Source organism: Nycticebus coucang, chromosome 18 (assembly GCF_027406575.1).
Source record: "Nycticebus coucang isolate mNycCou1 chromosome 18, mNycCou1.pri, whole genome shotgun sequence".
Lineage (NCBI taxonomy): Eukaryota > Metazoa > Chordata > Mammalia > Primates > Lorisidae > Nycticebus > Nycticebus coucang.
The window spans coordinates 31,870,821-31,890,596 of NC_069797.1; the positions used below are offsets into that span (position 1 = coordinate 31,870,821).

The following is a 19,776-nucleotide window of genomic DNA, read 5'->3' on the forward strand; positions in this document are numbered from 1 at the left end:
ATTCTCACTGTATAGGACAGGTCAAGATCTGGTCATGGTTTTCTGGAATCTGTGACATTTACTGTGGGAAACAGGCTTTTATGTTTTTGTTTTTTTGAGACGGAGTCTCACTATGTCACCCTCAGTAGAGTGGCGTCACGGCTCACAGCAACCTCAAACTCTTGGGCTTAAGAGATTCTCTTGTCTCAGTCTCCCAAGTAGCTGGAACTACAGGTGCCTGCCACAATGCCCAGCTATTTTTTTTATTGCAGTTATCATTGTTTTAGCTGGCCCAGGCCAGATTCAAACCCACCAGCCAGGGTGTATGTGGCTAGTGCCCTACCTACTGAGTTACAAGCACCGCCAGGCTTTTATGTTTTAATTACGGTTTTGCATTGACTTTTGCTTTTAAGTTTCTTTGTTCCTTTAATGTTGTACTGCTGTTAGACTTCAAGTCACATTTAAGAAATTGTAAAATATACATTGAGGAAATAATCCATATGTTCATTGCCTAGTGAGTTAAAATGTAGTATGTACAAACAATGGAATATCATTAAAAAAGAAGGAAATTCTGACACATGCTACCTTGAAGAAATTATGCCAAATGAAAAAAGCTTGTCACACAAAGACAAATACTGTACGATTCCACTTATAGGTAGTATTAGGTACCTAAAATTGTCAAGTTCACAGAGACAGAAAATAGAATAGTCTATTCTATTCTATCAGGGGATGGAAGGAGGAAGGAAAGGGGAATTATTGTACGTTAGGTAAGAAGTTTCAGTTTGGGAAGATGAAAAAGTTCTGGAGATGGAGGATGGTGATGTTTGCACAACAATGTGAATGTACTTAATGTCCTTGAGCTGTACACTTAAACATGGTTAAAATGGTAAACTGTATTTTATCACAAAGGCCAGGCCACGTGGCTCACACCTGTAATCCTAACACTCTGGGAGGCCAAGACAGGTGGATTGCCTGAGCTTACAGGTTCCAGACCAGCCTAAGTAAGAGTGAGACCACTGTCTGTAAAAATAGCCAGGTGTTGTGGCAGGGCCTGTAGTGCCAGGTACTACTCAGGAGGCTGAGGCAAGAGAATCGCTTGAGCCCAGGAGTTTGAGGTTGCTGTGAGCTATGAGCCTTAGCACTCTACTGAGGGCAACAAAAGTGACACTCTGTCTCAAAAAAAAAAAAATTATATTTTATCACAATTTTAAAAATGTAATTTATGTTGAGAAAAGTGTATTAGACCAGTATATTCAATTCTTTTCTTTTTTTTTTTTTTTTGAGACAGAGTTTCACTTTGTCGCACTCAGTAGAATCCCCTGGCGTCACAGCTCACAGCAACCTCCAACTCTTGGGCTCAAGTGATCCTCTTGCCTCAGTCTCCCAAATAGCTGGAACTACAGGTGGCCACCAAAACGTCCCTCTATTTTTTAGAGACTGGGTCTCACTCTTGCTCAGGCTGGTCTCGAATTCATGAGCTCAGACAGTTCACCTGCCTCAGCCTCCCAAGTGCTGGGATTACAAGTATGAGCCATGCGCTCTGCCTGGCTATTTTTTTTTTTTTTTTAAGAGACAAGGTCTCGCTCTGGCTCAGGCTGGTCTCGAACTGGTGAACTCAAGCTATCCACCCGCGTTTGGCTTCCCAGAGTGCTAGGGTTACAGGCGTGAGCCACCACACCCGACCCAGTATATTCAGTTTAACAAATAATTACTGAGATAGCCAAAGAAATAAAATACTATCAGAAGGTACCCCTGTGTCCCTCCCCTCACAACCTTCTTCCTTCCTGAGTAATCACTGTCATTGCTCAAACATTTGGTTTTGAAAATCAAGACTGTGAGGTGACAATGCAGAATAAGTTATATCAACACTACAAAACACAACAGATTATTTCTTAAATTCCAACATTTTCCATAGATGCAAAAAAAAAAAAAAACCCTAATAACTTTTAAAGTGCTCTTTCCCCTCTTCCTTTGCTCTTGAAACTCTTCACATTCTAAATCTAAAACCTATTTTGGTTCCACAGTTGACCTCACCTGCAGAGTTTAATTTAAAAAAAAAAATTTCAGGATAGATTTTCATTCCTCCCGCCCTGTCTCGCTTCCAACTACAAAGAAACAATGATTTAAACCCTTTGTGCCCTTTTAGAAAATTACACAGATACCCCATTGTGGAATCTTATAATCCCTTCGTGGAAAGGAAGAGATTAGCATATGAATACAAAGCAAAATGAATCCAGAATACAAAATGATCTACTGGATTGTGAAGCTCCTGTATTCTTAAAAATGTATTTATTTCCTCTTTTGGTATTGTCCCTTTAGTGTTCTCAGGGTTAAGGGAACTGAGCTTCACCTCTGGTTACCCGGAAAAGGATTTAAAAAAAAAAAAAAAAAGCCACCAGATTCTAGGAGATGCAAAACCAACAGATGGTCCCAGCGCCAGTGGAATCGCCAGTGGAATCTGCTACACTCGACACGAGCTTGCTTGCCGGCGAGGAGTGTAGAAAGTGCTGTTCGCAGACTGCGTGGTAAAGGAGAGAAAGCGACAGAAGAGAGAGCCATAGTGCTGACGTTGAAGGCCCGGCCCTGTGAGGTTCCACAGGGTAAGTGGCGTTGGCCTGGAGGCAGGGGCGAAGAGGAAGGAAAGAGGATTTGGGCTGGGGGCGGGGCTTGCGGCACAGCGTGGCTTCTGATTGCTGGAGTGCGGCTGCCAATCTCGCAGAATCGCTCTGTTAACCAGTGCGCTGGCGAGACGCGCTCAGATATACTGAGCGAGCCCTGGGAAGCAGCCTCAGATCCTGACGGTGCAGCAACCCGCAGCCTCAGCCAGGGAGTCCCAGCCGCTTTCAATGGAGGAGAAGCCCGGCCAACCACAGCCTCAGCACCATCACAGCCACCACCATCCGCACCATCACCCCCAGCAGCAGCAGCAGCAGCAGCAGCCGCACCACCACCACCATTATTATTTCTACAACCATAACCACAACCATCACCACCACCATCATCACCAGCAGCCTCACCAATACCTGCAGCATGGAGCCGAGGGCAGCCCCAAGGCCCAGCCAAAGCCGCTGAAACATGAGCAGAAACACACCCTCCAGCAGCACCAGGAAACGCCGAAGAAGAAAACAGGTCTGGGAGGGAGGACGGGTGGGGGAAGGGGATGGGAGGTGGGGGACCGGGGAGATGGGGGTGGGGCTGGTTCGGGAAAGCGCGGACCGGCTCGGGGTGCATTCGCGTGTCCTCTGGATCTGGGAATGTCCGTTTTCGTTTCCCCGAAGCTGGAGCAGTGCGGTTTGCAGGGCCCTCTCTTCCCTTCAGCATGGGAGAGGCCCAACCAGGCCGGCCTTATCTCGGCCCCCGCCCCGGCTGAGGGAGACCCGCAGGGTCGGCCTTGGGGGGTCCCAACCTTATTCTTCTCCGGTTCACCCAACTGCGGCTCTGAGTTACAGGGCCCGATATGGGGCCAGCCTACCCCCCCAAGCAAAAATCCCTCGAGGTGTACCTCAGAAAGGCCTAGCGAATCCCGCCGGGGGTGGTGCCGCGAGACCCCTTCGCGGGCGGCCCGGAGTGAGTAGGTGGGCTGAGTTGAGGAAGTGTCCTTCACCCGCCACCCCGAGCCCACCTGTGGCCTTGGGGTTCCCCGTTTTGGGGGGGCTGTCGGGACCCCTCATGTCCCGGGTCGTTTTCACCCCCTAAAGGCCTTTTTTTGGACTCCAGGTCCCTCGGTCCCTCCCCGTGGCTCCTCCCGAGGCCGGAGCCCCGGGCCCGCTCCCCCCAGAGCCGGCGCGGCTGGAATGTTCTCTCCTCCTCGCGGGGCCGCTTCCTGTCCGCCATGTTGGAAGCCGATTCCTGTCACCGACTCCGGCCCACTGAGGAGCGGAGGGAGAAGGGTGTCGAGGGGCACAAGGCGCAGTCGAGCCGGGTGACCCGGGGTCCCCACCGGTCGCCGCCTCGCCCCCCGCACTGAGGGGGAGCCGCCGCCCCCCGCCTCGGGCCGCCCCTCCCCCGTCGCCGGCCGGGGTTGTGTAACCCGGTGGCGGCCGCGCGGCCCCGGGCGGGTCCCTGGGGTGAGGGGCGGGGGCGGTTGGGGTGGGGGAGGGAAGCCGCCACGAGGGGAGCGGCCTGCGCTGGGCCCCGCGCGCCGGCGGCCGCGTTTCCCGCTCCCGGGTGCGGCGGGAGGCGCGGGCGGTCGGGGCGGGCAGCCGGCCTCGACGCCCAGCTGAGGGGAAGGAGGCCGCGGGCGGCGGCCGCGGCACTGCTCCGGGCAGGAGGGCTGGGGGGGTTCGGGGGGATTCATTTTGGTAGAGGCGGTGCCTGAGGCCGGGTGGGGTACCCAGCGGGAACCAGGCTCCCCGGTCACGAGTTTCTCTGCCACAGGAACCTCGTCTTCTGCCAGGTTCGCTCACGACTCCGCCTCTGAGCCTTTCACTTGGGCCCTTTCCCTTCTAGCGGCTCTTTTTGTACCCAAAAAGACAGAAAGAAAGAAATGAAACTTATCCTCCTCCCCACCCAACACTTACCTTCTGAGCTTGGGTAACGTCTTTGAGGGGAGCGATTAGAAAAAAATAATGTTTGGGTGGGAGAAGGGCGAGTTTTTTGACCCCCCTTTCTTGTCCTTAAGGGTGAACCGAAGTGGTTCATCCATGAGGTTAGATCACTACCATCTTGCCTCTGATGAGGCTATTTTCCATGTTGAAGGGAAAGGTGTTTTTCACATTTTAAAACCTATCGGTTTTAACAAATGTGAATTTGGGGGTGAAAGTCATATTAGAAAATATTTGAGAAGAAATGAGCTTAAAAGTTGGTAACTAAGCAGATTCCAAAAAAGGAAGGGTTCTTATAAATCAGATATGAAGAGCGTGGTAAGAAAATGCTAAACTAAGTATTATCAAATTTGATACAAGCAGTTATTACAAGTTAGAAACTTAACTGCTTTTCTATTGCAGACTTAATGTAACTGAAGACTGAAATTGGAGTGTCAGATTTTCCATTTGGGGGACGGATGGGGGCCGTAGTATGCAACAGAAGGGAACATACAACGTGCATTAAGCCTTTAAGGGTTTGGAGCAGTTTAAAAACTGTTAGGAGCTATATAACTAAATCTTTTAACACGGGATCTTCTTTTAAAGATGAGAAAGTATCATGATTGCGTATAATATAAGGCAATATTACTGTACAGATGAAAAATTATATTTTATGGGTAAGGTTAATATGCTCCTGCAAGACTCCTTTACATAGAAGCAGCTCCTGAACCATTCCATTCAAGGTGGCATTCCTCAAAATAGGTCTTATACTGGAAAGGAATTGGGGGGGCAGGGAACAGGACCCTGTAATTGTGACAGAGTGTAAACAATTTGGGGTGAACAACTGTTCATGTGTAGCCTGGTCACCATACTGTTGCTTCCACATAGGAAATGCTAATAACTGGGAAAACTTAAGACTATTTTTGAAATGTAGTCATAACTTGAGGTGGGTTTATATGACCCATTGCCCACAAACCTGTGTATAAGGAGGAACAGTTTTTTTTAACCAGAAGAGGGCGCAAGAGAAGGCCAAATGTTGAGTAATTTCAATTTCTAATCCAAAAGCTAGATTTATCAGGACTCAAGTTTTTTTTGCTGAGTCTGTTGAAGGAGGGATAACATGCACTAAACAATAAAAGCACTAAGAGTCCTTTAATTTCTTTAATTAATTCTATAATGTTTACATTCTTAAATACTTTAAAAAGAAAATGTCACGCCATGGCACTCTTACCAAGTGTGATATAGTGAGACTCTGTCTTAAAAAGAAAATGTCTCTGGCATACTTTTACATACCAACAAAGTTATTATGGGGAAATTTTTATGTGGTTAAATGAGAAATATTTTTTTGTTACACCTTGGGGGGGGTGGGAGGTATCGTGGCTTCTGAACTGTTTTTCTTTTTTTTTTTTTTTTTTGAGACAGAGTCTCAAGCTGTTACTCTGGGTAGAGTGCTGTGACATCACAGCTCACAGCAACCTCAAACTCCTGGGCTTAAGCGATCCTCTTGCCTCAGTGTCCAAAGTAGCTGGGACCACAGGCGCCTGCCACAATGCTGGCTATTTTTGATTGTAGTTGTCATTGTTGTTTGGGCCTGGGCTGGACTTGAACCTGCCAGCTCCAGTGTATGGGGCTAGCGCCCTAGCCACTTGAGCTACAGGCACAAAGCCATGAACTGTTTTTCATTGTTAGGTGATTTCTGATAGCTGAATCACTAAATATTTATTAGTAATTTTACAAAAAGTTCTAGTCTACTTAAAAAGGTCTTTATTTATTTGAGACAAGAGTCTCAAGCTGTCACCCTGGGTAGACTGCAGTGGTGTCACAGCTCACAGCAACCTCAAACTCTGTGCCTTAAGAGATTCTCTTATCTCAGCCTCTCAAGTGGCTGGAGACTACAGGCGCCTGCTACAATGTCTGGCTATTTTTTGGTTGTAAATGTTATTGTTGTTTTGTAGGTCCAGGCTGGATTGGTACCCACCGGCTCTGGCGTATATGGCTGGCACCCTAGCCGCTTGAAGCTATAGGCTCTCAGCCATACTGAAAAAGTTTTAATTTGGGGCGGCACCTGTGGCTCAGTCGGTAAGGTGCCGGCCCCATATACCGAGGGTGGCAGGTTGAAACCCAGCCCCAGCCGAACTGCAACAACAACAAAAAAAATAGCTGGGTGTTGTGGCAGGTGCCTGTAGTCCCAGCTATTTGGGAGGCTGAGGCAAGAGAATCGCTTAAGCCCAGGAGTTAGAGGTTGCTGTGAGCTATGTGATGCCATGGCACTCTACCTAGGGCCATAGAGTGAAACTCTGTCTCTACAAAAAAAAAAAAAAAAGTTTTAGTTTTGGTTCAACTTAGGTTTAGTCCAGGGGTCCTCAAACTGCAGCCCACGGGCCACATGAAGCAGTGTGAATTGTATTTGTTCCCATTTTGTTTTTTACTTCAAAATAAGATATGTGCAGTATGCATAGGAATTTGTTCATAGTTTTTTTTTTTTTTTTTTAAACTATAATCCGGCCCTCCAACTGTCTGAGGGACAGTGAATTGGCCCCCTGTTTAAAAAGTTTGAGGACACCTGGTTTAGACCTTGGAATTTTTTTTTCTGTTTAAGATTATTTATTTACCTTTATTTGAGATCTGAAAAGTCATGACTAATTGGCACAAGGGTACAAACTTTAGTTTAACCTGTTAGCATGTTAGATGGTATGGGTGGTTCTTGTCTTTGGTCCAGAGTTACAAAAGGGTAAAGGTACATCTGTTACAAAAGCATTAGCTGGGTGTACTTGTAGTTCCAGCTACTCTGCAGGGTGAGGTGGGAGAATCATTCGAGCACAGAAGTTCAAGACCAGCCTGAGCAGCATAGACTTTGTCTCAAAAAAAAAAGTCAAGAGCTTCTGTTTAGGAACTTTCTGCTTTTCTAAAGAACAACTTTTAGAAACATCTAAAATGGTGATCTCTTCCTTCCTGTTTGATAGCTAGAATTTATCTACCAAAAATTTGATTTCATTGACTATCATAGCTTTTCCAGCAGACAGAAAATGGAAATCCTGTAGAGGAAATTTTTAAAATTTATTCTCATGTAGTACATGTTTTGTGCCACTCTATTTTAGGAATGATTATATGTATACCTTGGGTATTTTTTTGAGTTATTTCCTGTAAGTTCAGCAGAAGAAAGTGCCTTTGCTTATTTTTAGTGTTTCTACCTTTTTTTCTCTGGGTAGCATGAGTGACTTGAAATTATAGCAGTCTATAAATCTTCCTAGTCTGTTTGATTCTACATCAAGTTATTTTGGAACAATGGTTTTCTCCAACTTAAAAAAAAAACCCAATTCAGTAACTTTTACATTCTTAAAATTGAGGATCTCCAAAAAGGTTTTTTTTTTTTTTTTTTTTTTTTTAATATCGCCATGGGTAGAGTATGGTGGCATCACAGCTCACAACAACCTCAAACTCCTGGGCTCAAGCGATTCTCCTGCCCCCGCCTCCCAAGTAGCTGGGACTACAGGCACCCACCACAACACCTGACTGTTTTTTTGGTTGCAGCCGTCATTATTGTTTGGTGGGCTCAGGTGGATTTGAACCCACCAGCTCAGGTGTATGTTGCTGGCGCCTTAGCCGCTTGAGCCACAGGTGCCAAGCCCAAAAAGGTTTTTGATGTAAAATTATATCTGTTGATATTTACCATGTAGGAAATTAGAACTGAGAAAATTTTCAAGAAAGTATTCAAACTCAACTTTCTTTTATAATTCACAGGCCGCGACCTAAAACAATGAATGAAAGGATATAAGCACATAACTTAGTGTTTCTGTTGGACCCCCATTTCTACCTCCCAACTAGCTTAAATGAATATGTATAATCTTTCTGTTCTCTATTTCTAAGAACTTCAATTTGCTCTTGTAAACATTTCACAGAAAGGTAGACAACTAATATCATTTTTCTTTATTGTTAAATCATAGCTGTGTACATTAGTGCAATCAAGGGGTACAGTGTGCTGGTTTCATATACAATCTGAAATATTCTCATCAAACTGTTCAACGTAGCCTTCATGGCATTTTCTTAGTTATTGTATGTAGACATTTGTATTCTGCCTTTAGCAAGTTTCGCCTGTACCCATTCTAAGATGCACAGTAGGTGTGGCCCCACCCATTACCCTACCTTACCCTTCCTTGGCCCTTTCCTCACAGTCATTTTTCTTTTTCTTTGTTTTTTATTTTGAGACGAGTTTCACTTTGTCACCCTCTATAGAGTGCTATGGCATCATAGCTCACAGCAACCTTAAACTCTTGGGCTTAAGTGATCCTCTTGCCTCAGCCTGCCAAGTAGCTGGGACTACAGGTCCCCACTACAACACTCCGCTATTTTTAGAGACGAGATCTTGGTCTTGCTCAGGCAATCCACCCGCGTTGGCCTCCCAGAGTGCTGGGATTACAGGTGTGAGCCACCATGCTTGGCTCTCTCTCTCTTTTTTTTTTTTTTTTTTTTTTTTTTTTTGTTCACCTGAGCTGGAGTGCCATGACCTCAGCTTAGTTCACAGCAACTTCAAAGTCCTGGGTTCAAGTAATCCTCCTTCAGCCTCCCAAGTAGCTGGGATTACAGGTGCCTGCCAAATATCCAGCAATTTTCCTACTTTTAGTAGAGTTGCAGGCCTCAACTTTTGCTCAGGATGGTCTCCTCCCCCCACTTTGCCCCACCACCCACAGAGTGGGTGGATCACAGACATGAGATACCCTTCCCAGCCCACTAATACCACTTTTGTAAGGCAGTGGGAAAAGTTTTTTTTGTGTGTGGTTTTTTTGGCTGGGGCTGGGTTCGAACCCGCCACCTCCAGCATATGGGACCGGCACCCTACTCCTTGAGCCACAGGCACCACCCGGCAGTGGGAAAAGTTAATGATACAGTTGAGTCACCTATAGTATCAAGCGTTTTTTTTGTTTGTTTTTTGGAGACACAGTCTCAAGCTGTCACCTGGGTAGAGTACCATCATGTCACAGCTCATAGCAACCTCCAACTCTTGGGCTTAAGCGATTCTCTTGCCTCAAGCCTCCCAAGTACCTGGGACTACAGGCACCTGCCACATCGCCCACCTATTTTTTGGTTGTAGTTGTCGTTGTTTGGCAGGCCTGGGCTAGATTCAAACCCACCTGTTCCGTTGTGTGTGGCTGGTGCCCTAGCCACTGAGCTACAGGTGCCAAGCCTTTTTTGTTGTTGTTTGGTTGGAGACAGTCTTACTATATCACCCTTGGTAGAGTGCTGTGGTGTCACAGCTCACAGCAACTTTCAAACTGTTGGGCTTAAGCCATTCTCTTGCCTCAGCGTCCTGAGTAGCTGGGACTACAGGTGCCTGCCACAACACCTGCTTATTTTTTGGTTGCAGTTGTTGTTGTTGTCTAGCAGGCCCAGGCCAGGTTCGAACCCACCAATCTGGGTGTTTGTGGCTGGCACCGTAACCACTGTGCTACAGGCACTGAGCTATATTAGAATTAATTGTTATTGTTGGTTATAGGTCTTTAAGTAAATTTGGATACCCTAATGTTTTTAATTTTAAGGTATAACTGCATCTTCTGAGTAGGCACTATTGCTTAGTGGTAGGAATTTTGCTACTTTGTGATTTGGGCAAGTCACTTCATTTTGACTTCATTTCCTGAAGGTCTGTTGATCAAAATGTCAAATGAAGAAAAAAAAATTGGGGCGGGGGTGGAACAGTCTCACTCCCTATGTCACCCTCTGTAGAGTGCTATGGCGTCATAGCTCACAGCAACCTCAAACTCTTGGGCTTAAACGAATCTTTTGCCTCAGCCTCCTAAGTAGCTGGGACTACAGGTGCCCACCAAAACGCCCGGCTATTTTCTTGTTGCAGTTGTCGTAGTTTAGCAGGCCTGGGCCTGTTTCAAATCCCCCAGCCTTGATGTATGTGGCTGGCGCCTTAACCACCGTGCTACAGGCACTGAGCCGAAGAAAATATTTTTTATAAGGGATAAAAACATTGATTCATAGGTATTTTGGTTTTCACGTATTAATAGTACAATCTAATGTTTGGGCAGTCGTCAAAGTGAAAAGTGCACAAGTGTCATTTTCTTTTAAGGAGCAGGATCTTACTATGTTGCCCAGGCTAGAGTGCAATGGCTGTTCATAGGCATGATCATAGCATACTATAACCTCAAACTCCTGGGCTCAAGTGGTTCCTTCCTGCCTCAGTCTCCTGACTAGCTGAGGTACAGGCACATACCTTTACACTTCTTTTCTTTCTTTCTTTTCCAGTCTAATAAAGGTACTGGAAACTGCTTAGGGTTACCACCGGCCATTTTTGGTTTCATGGAATGAATGCAGTCTTAAATTTCCTTGTAATACATCAGTAAAACTTGGTTTTTGCCCAAAGGGTAAGTTCTGAAGAAAATTTTAGGACAGTTTTGTGAGATTGATGGGTATGTTAGATGAGAAGCATACTGCTTAAGAAAGAAATCATGTTCTGTCTGACTTCAGACTTTGATTTGAATCATGGTTCTGAAGATTTGGTTAGTGTAGATTCCATTTCCTAATCTATAAAATCGAGCTGACAAGAGATGTGAAATAGTACATAAAAGTTATAGCTCATAGGATAGTGTCTAGCATGCAGTATATAAACAGTCCTTAAATGTTAGGCACTACTTACTGTAATTTACATGTTGTGATTTTTAAAAATCTGTTTTCTTTCCTCCCCTAGGCTATGGTGAACTAAATGGTAATGCTGGAGAAAGAGAAATATCTTTAAAGAATCTGGGTTCTGATGAAGCTAACAGCCCTATTTCCAGGGTCCTCAATGGCAACCAGCAAGTTGTAGATACTAGCCTGAAACAGACTGTAAAGGCCAGCACCTTTGGGAAAGCAGGAATTAAAACCAAGAATTTCATTCAGAAAAACAGTATGGACAAAAAGAATGGGAAGTCTTATGAAAATAAATCTGGAGAGAACCAGTCCATAGATAAGACCGATACTATAGCAATTCCAAATGGTGTTGTAACGAATAATTCTGGCTATATTACTAATGGTTATATGGGTAAAGGAGCAGATAATGATGGTAGTGGATCTGAAAGCGGATATACCACTCCTAAAAAAAGAAAAGCTAGGCGCAATAGTGCCAAGGGTTGTGAAAACCTTAATTTAGTGCAGGACAAAATAATGCAACAAGAGTCCAGTATCCCAACCTTAAAACAAGGACTTGAAAATTTCAAGCCTGACTATAGTGAACAAAAGGGAAATCGAGTAGATGGTTCAAAGCCCATTTGGAAGTATGAAACTGGGCCTGGAGGCGCAAGTCGTGGAAAACCTGGTGTGGGTGATGTGCTTCGGAAAAGCTCAGATGTTAAACCTGGTGCGAGCAGCAAAAAGTTTGATGATCGATCCAAAGGAAAGCATGCTTCAGCTGTTGCCTCCAAAGAGGACTCATGGACACTATTTAAACCTCCCCCAGTTTTTCCAGTGGACAATAGCAGTGCTAAAATAGTTCCTAAAATAAGTTATGCAAGCAAAGTTAAGGAAAACCTCAACAAAACCATACAGAACTCTTCTGTGTCACCATCTTTATCTTCATCCTCTTCGTCATCTACTGGGGAAACTCAGACCCAATCTTCAAGTCGGTTATCCCAGGTTCCTATGTCAGCGCTGAAATCTGTTACTTCTGCCAGCTTTTCTAATGGGCCTGTTTTAGCAGGGACTGATGCAAGTGTATATCCTTCAGGGGGCCAGCCACTGCTAACTACTGCTGTTAATACTCTAACATCCATTTCTTCTGGGACTGATTCAGTTCTCCAGGACATGAGTCTAACTTCAGCAGCTGTTGAACAAATTAAGTCTAGCCTTTTTATCTACCCTTCAAATATGCAAACTGTGCTATTGAGCACAGCACAAGTGGATCTGCCCTCTCAGACAGATCAGCAAAACCTGGGGGATATCTTCCAGAATCAGTGGGGTTTATCATTTATAAATGAGCCCAGTGCTGGCCCTGAGACTGTTACTGGGAAGTCATCAGATCATAAAGTGATGGAGGTGACATTTCAAGGAGAATATCCTGCCGCTTTGGTTTCACAGGGTGCTGAAATAATCCCCTCAGGAACTGAGCATCCTGTGTTTCCCAAGGCTTATGAGCTGGAGAAACGGACTAGTCCTCAAGTTCTGGGTAGCATTCTGAAATCTGGGACTACTAGTGAGAGTGGAGCCTTACCTTTGGAACCCAGTCATATAGGTGACCTGCAAAAGGCAGACACCAGTAGTCAAGGTGCTTTAGTGTTTCTCTCAAAGGACTACGAGATAGAAAATCAAAATCCTGTGGCCTCTCCTACGAACACTTTGTTAGGCTCCTCCAAAGAACAGAGATACCAGAGAGGCCTAGAAAGAAATGATAGCTGGGGTTCTTTTGACCTGAGGGCTGCTATTGTATATCACACTAAAGGTAACTCATTTGTTTCCTATACAATGATTTTAATTGGCCAATTTAATATGTTTATTGTTTGTCAATGCTTGCTGGAGAATGACAATGTGGGTAAGCAGCTGCCATCAAACTGATTTAAGGCCTTCAGAATTGCAGTGGAACCTCTAAGTTGACGACTCAAGGGACTATAACTAGTTAACATGAAAGTGGTAACATAAGAAATTAGGCCTACTGTACTGGTAGATACATACAGTGCATGTCTATGAAAGGTCAACTTGAGGTGATCAATGTAGGGAGATGTTCAGTTTGGAGGTTCTACTTTAGTGCAATGAAAGTTTAGAAGGAAAAGTCACCTATCCAATTTAAAAGCTTTTTTTAATATAGACAAATAAAATTGACCTACCTGGTTCATAGAATAAAGAGAGGTGGGGGGAATGTGACCAAAGATGTGATGTTATATTGTCTCTTGAACACCCTTCAGAGTTTTTTTTTTTTTTTTCCCCCTTCTTTGTTTTGAGACAGAGTCTCATGTCGCCCTTGGTAGAATGCTGTGGTGTCACAGCTCACAGCAACCTCAAACTCTTGGGCTTAAGCAATTCTTTTGCCTCAGCTTCCGGAGTAGCTGGGACTACAGGCGCCCACACAATGCCCGGCTATTATTGTTGTTGTAATTGTTTAGCAGGCCCGGGCTGGGCTCGAACCCACCATCCTCCGTGTACGTGGCCCACGCCCTACTCACTGAGCTACAGGCACAGCCAAGAACAGTGTTTTTAAGGAGTCATCTGAGAAAGATGGAGTGTCAGACTTTTAAAGTAATTTAGACAAATTACAGGGCAAGCATATTAGCATAGTAGAGGCCAGGCTCTTGAGAGTTTGTACTTTTCATAGCCTCAAAGCCCATGTTTAAAGAAAACCAGTTATCTTCCATAAGTTCCATGTGAATAACTTCTTAGAATGTAGTTGATCAAGAAAAACTTGGGCCGGGCGTGGTGTCTCACACCTGTAATCCTAGCACTCAGGGACGCCAAGGTGGGCAGATGGCCTGAGCTCACTGAGTTCAAGACCAGCCTGAGCTAGAACAAGAAGCAAGACCCTGTCTTTAAAAAACAGCGGATTTGGGTGGCGCCTGTGGCTCAGTGGGTAGGGCGCCGGCCCCATATACCGAGGGTGGCAGGTTCAAACCCAGCCTCGGCCAAATTGCAACAACAACCAAAAAAGCCAGGCATTGTGATGGGCACTTGTAGTCCCAGCTACTTGGGAGGCTGAGGCAAGAGAATCCCCTAGCCCAGGAGTTGGAGGTTGCTGTGAGGTATGATGCCATTGCACTCTCCCGAGGGTGATGAAATGAGACTCTGTCTCAATAAATAAATAAATAAATAAACAGCGGAGCACTGTGGCAGGTGCCTCTAGTCCTAGCTACTTGGGAGGCTAAGGCAAGAGAATGGCATGAGCCCAAGAGTCTCATGTTGCTGTGAGCTATGACACCAGACTACTCTACCAGGGGGGCAACAAAGTGAGACACGGTCTCAAAAAGAAAAAAAAAAAACTTGCTGTATGGCATAATTATAATTTAAATCCTTAGCAGAAATAATGAAGTTTAAAGAATGGTGTTACAACCTTTTGCTTTTTAGAAGTGGTTTTCAGTCCTTTCCACCTTCATCTCTCCCCTCCTTCCCTGACAGATCCATACTCCATGCATAAACACACCTTATACATACTGTACATTCCCCTTTTTTTTTTTTTTTTTTTTTTTTCCAGTTTTTGGCCAGGGCTGGGTTTGAACCCACCACCTCCGGTATATGGGGCCAGCGTCCTACTCCTTGAGCCACAGGTACCGCCCTACATTCCCATTTTTAGTGTGGCTCATTTGGGCAGTGACTTGCAGCAATAGGGATTGTAGGAATGGAGTAATTACCATATTCCTCCTGGTAGAAATTACTGCTTTTGGGATAGGTAACAAAAGCTGTTTATGTGACTTTTCCTAGTCTACATACCTCCCCTTATCTGCAAACTGGAAGACATTTTAATACAATAAACAGATGTCCTTTTTACATCATTTTCTTTCCTTTGAAAATTAGGAGTAAGTAGTTATAAAAGTTTTAAGAAATAGGAATCTTTTTTTTTTTTTTAACTTTCTGCCAAACACCCAGATTTCATGTCATTTTATGTGCTGTCTGCCCTCTAGAGGCTACTGTTGGAATATGTTTACTAAAGTATCTTGTCTATGAGACTAAGAGGATAGCTTATTTATTTTGTTTTCTTGTCAGCTTACATTTACCTTATAGATGGGCTAACTAAGAAATCAGTTGTATTTATATTCTGAAGTCTTGCTCAGTCCTCCAGGCTAGAATGCCATGGCCTCAGCCTAACTCATAGCAACATCAAACTCCTGGGCTCAAGCAGTCCTCCTGCTTCAGCCTCCGGAGTAGCTGGGGCTGCAGGTGCACATCACTACACCTCGATAATTTTCTTTTTCTTCTTTTTTTTTTTGTAGAGACAGAGTCTCACTTTATGGTCCTCTCTGTAGAGTGCCGTGGCCTCACACAGCTCACAGCAACCGCCAACTCCTGGGCTTAAGAGATTCTCTTGCCTCAGCCTCCCGAGCAGCTGGGACCACAGGCGCCCGCCACAACGCCCCGCCATTTTTTGGTTGCAGTTTGGCCGGGGCTGGGCTTGAACCCGCCACCCTCGGTACATGGGGCTGGCGCCCCACCGACTGAGCCACAGGCACCGCCCCGATAATTTTCTTTTGTCTTTTTTTTTTTTTTTTTTTTGAGACAGAGTCTATGTCGCCCTCAGTAGAGTGCTGTGGCATCACAGCTCACAGCAACCTCAAACCCTTGGGCTTAAGTGATTCTCTTGCCTCAGCCTCTCAAGTAGCTGGGACTACAGGTGCTCCCTGCAATGCCTGGCTATTTTTTATTGCAGTTATCATTGTTTAGCTGGCCCGAGCTAAGTTCAACCTTGGTGTGGGTCTGGCACCTTAATAACTGTACTTACAGATGCCAAGCCTAATTTTTCTAGATAAGGTTTTACTTTGTTCAGGCTGTTCTTGAACTCTTGACCTCAAGCAGTCCTCCTGCCTTGGCATCCCAGAGTGCTAGGATTATAGGCTTGAGCCACTGTGCCAGGCCAAACTCTACATGAGGAAATAATCAATTGTGCTTTAAGAGCACCTGTATTTTCTTAGTCCTTTAGTAGTGCAGTCTTTTTTTTTTTTTTTTTTTTTTTTTTTTTGCAGTTTTTGGCCAGGGCTGGGTTTGAATCCACCAACTCTGGCATATGGGGCCAGAGCCCTACTCCTTTGAGCCACAGGCACCTCCAGTTGTTTTTGTTTGTTTTGGGTTTTTTTTTTTTTTTTTTTTTTGGAGGGGACAGTCTCCCTATGTCACCCTTGGTAGAATGCTGTGGCGTCACAGCTCACAGCAACCTCAAACTCCTGGGCTCAGGTGTAGCCCCTTGCTGCAGCCTTCCAAGTAGCTGAAACTACAGGCATCTGCCACAATGCCCTGCTAGTTTTTCTCTTTTTAGTAGAGAGAGGGGAGAGGGGGGTTCACTCTTGCCCAGGCTGATTTGGAACTCTGGAGCTCAGGCAGTCCATCCACCTTGGCCTCCCAAATGGCTCATGGGTTTTTTTGTTTTTGTTTTGTGTTTGGCCGGTGCTGGCCCCCTACCCCTTAGAGCCACAGACACTGCCCCAGGCTCATGGTTTTTAAGGCTGGAAAGATCAAGGGCCTGCCAGCATCTTCTGGCAAAAGCTTTTGTATTCATAGTTTTTAGATTAAATAATTACAGCCTTAGAAGTATTTTTTTTTTTTTTTTTGTCAAGAGTCTCACTGTGTGGCCCACTCAGTAGAGTGCTGTGGTGTCATAGCTTATAGCAACCTTAAACTTGGGCGTAAGCAGTCCTCTTGCCTCAGCCTCCCAAGTAGCTGGAACTACAGGTGCCCACCACAGTGCCTGGCTATTTTTTATTGTGGTTGTCACTGTTTAGTTGGCTCAGACCAGATTCGAACCTACCATCCTTGATATATGTGGCTGGCATCATAACCACTGTGCTAGGGGAACTGAGCCAGTATTGCAGATTTTTTTTTTTTTTTTTTGAGACAGAGCCTCAAGCTGTCGCCCTGGGTAGAGTGCTGTGGCATCACAGTTCACAGCAATCTCCAACTCCTGGGCTTAAGCTGTTCTCTTGCCTCAGCCTCGCCAAGTCGCTGGGACTACAGGTGCCCACCACAACGCCCAGCTATTTTTTTTTTTTTAAGAAACAGATTCTCCTTTTGTCGCCCCAGGTAGGGTGCTGTGGCGTCACAGCTCACAGCAACCTCCAGCTCTTGGACTTAGGCGATTCTCTTGCTTTAGCTTCCCGAGTAGCTGGGACTACAGGCGCCTGCTGCAGTGCCGGGCTATTTTTTTTGTTGCTGTTTGGCTAGGGCTGGGTCCTACTCACTGAGCCACAGGTGCCACCCACACCCAGCTAGCTATATGTTGTTTTTTTTTTTTTTTGAGACAGAGCCTCATGCTGTTGCCCTGGGTACAGTGCAGTGGCATCACAGCTCACAGCAACCTCCAACTCCTTGGCGGATTCGAACCTTCTAGCTCTGGTGTATGTGGCTGGCTCCTTAGTCACTTGAGCTGTTGGCCCTGAGCCATGCCCCGGCTATTTTTTATTGCAGTTGTCATTTAGCTAGCCCAAGCCAGATTTGAATCCACCAGCCTTGGTGTATGTGGCTGACGCTATAACCACTGTGCTACGGGCACCGAGCCAGTATTGCAGATTTTTAAAAATTTGAATGTTATACCGGGCATCATAGCTCAACACATGTAATCCCCGCACTTTGGGAGACTGAGGCAGGAGGATCGCTTGAGTCCAGGAGTTTAAGACTATCCTGTATAACATAGACTCCGTCGCTGCAAAAAATAGAAAAATTAGCTGGCTGTGGTAGCAGGCACTTATAGTCCCAGCTACTCAGGAGGCTGAGGCAGGAGGGTTGCTTGAGCCTAGGAGTTTGAGGTTGTATTGAGCTATGATCAAGCCATTGCCCTCATGTCCCAGGAACAAAGCAAGACTGTCTCAAAAGAAGAAAAAAATCTGAATGTTCGTTATAGTTGAGTATATGTAATGAAGATTAAGTATAAGAAAGGGATGGGTCTGTGAAATTGTAGTTCTTGGGATTTTTCTTCTAGCTTTTTTTTGGGGGGGGGGGGGACGCGGGGACAGAGTCTCAGAATGTCACCCTGGGTAGAGTGCTATGGCGTCACAACTCATAGCAACCTCCAACTCTTGGGCTTAAGCGATTCTCTTGCCTCATCCTCCCAAGTAGCTGGGACTATAGGCACCCGCCACAACTCCCAGCTATTTTTCTTTTTCGTTGCAATTGTCATTTTTCAGTAGGCTCAGGCCGACTTCCAACCCACCAGCCCTGGTGTTGTATGTGGCCGGCACCTGACCACTGAGCTACAGGTGCCAAGCCATAGATCCCAACTTTTTTGAGACAGAGCCTCAAGCTGTCACCCTGGGTAAAGTGCTGTGGCATCACAGCTCACAGCAAACCTCCAGCTCCTGGGCTCAAGTGATTCTCTTGCCTCAACCTCCCAAGTAGCTGGGACTACAGGCGACCACCACAACACCCGGCTATTTTTCGGTTGCAGCCGTCATTGTTTGGTGGACCCAGGCTGGATTTGAACCCGCCAGCTCAGGTGTATGTGGCTGGTGCCTTAGCTGCTTGAGGCACAGGCGCCAAGCCCATAGATCCTAATTTTTGAGGTGTATTTAATGGTCTAAAGCAGCGGTTCTCAACCCGTGGGTCGTGACCCCTTTGTAACAATGAAAATACATCCTGCATATTTACATTACGATTCATAACAGTAGCAAAATTACGGTTATGAAGTAGCAATAAAAGTAATTTTATGGTTGGGGGTCACCACAACATGAGGAACTTATATTAAAGGGTCACGGCATTAGGAAGGTTGAGAACCACTGGTCTACAGTCATTTGAAGCCAGGTCTGTTGAAAGAAGACAGATGGATGTAAGTTGTGTATTTAGTCAAAGTCCTAATTTAAACTGGATTGATGTATCTTGCCTGGCTAATATTGTACTGAAGAGTACCAGGCATTCGAAATGGTGATGATTTTGGAATATTCATTAAGAAATAGATGTGTTAAATTTGACCTAGTACTAAAATTTATCTTTGATTTAAGTGGGTCAAGATGAAAGCTAACCTTAGGTCTGTAAAATGAGTTGAGGACTCAGATGTAAAAATTGTAATAGGTTTTAAAATACTATACAAATGTAAGGTGATAATGGTACAAATAGAGTGTAAAACCCCTAAGTTGAGTATTTTAGAGGAATGGTAGATAAGTCCTTTAAATTTTGGTGTACTTTTTCTTTAATTATTAGGGTGCCTTTTTTTGTGGATGGTAAAGCTACTAGTATAACATACCTCTTACGCAGCTCTAGGCTGTTCCGTGAAATTTACTTATTTAGCATGCATTTAAAAATATATATATTTTTTAAATGTCTGTTTTTATTATAAATTTTTTTAAGAGATAGGGTCTCACTCTGTTGCCCAGGCTGGAGTGCAGTGTAATTTCAAACTCCTGAGCTCATAGTAACCTCAAACTCATGGTCTCAAGAAATCTTGCATTGTCCTTCCCGGTGGCTGGGACTACAGGTGCCTGGCTAGGTTTTTCTATTTTTAGTAGAGAAGGGGTAGCACACTTGCTCAGGCTGGTCTCACACTTACGAGCTCAGGTGACCTGCCTTAGCCTCCCAGAGTGCTAGGATTACAAGCATTAGCCACTTCACCCAGAATTAGGAAAGTTTTTAATTTCAGTCTGGAGGCAGGGGTATCACTGAACATTAAGGAGAGATAGGTTGG

The 19,776-nt window shown here is 45.1% G+C and overlaps 1 protein-coding gene across 1 annotated transcript in view; it reads left to right on the forward strand.

Annotated features, from left to right (window-relative positions):
- The first annotated feature begins 2,459 nt into the window (after nt 1-2,459).
- The window catches only part of NUFIP2 (nuclear FMR1 interacting protein 2), a 33,326-nt gene continuing 16,009 nt past the window's right edge, over nt 2,460-19,776 (forward strand). The window contains exons 1-2 of the mRNA XM_053568211.1: nt 2,460-3,108; nt 11,191-12,915. Of these exons, the coding sequence (XP_053424186.1) occupies nt 2,826-3,108; nt 11,191-12,915 (2,008 nt within the window). The 5' untranslated portion in view covers nt 2,460-2,825. The remainder of the gene's footprint in view (nt 3,109-11,190; nt 12,916-19,776) is intronic.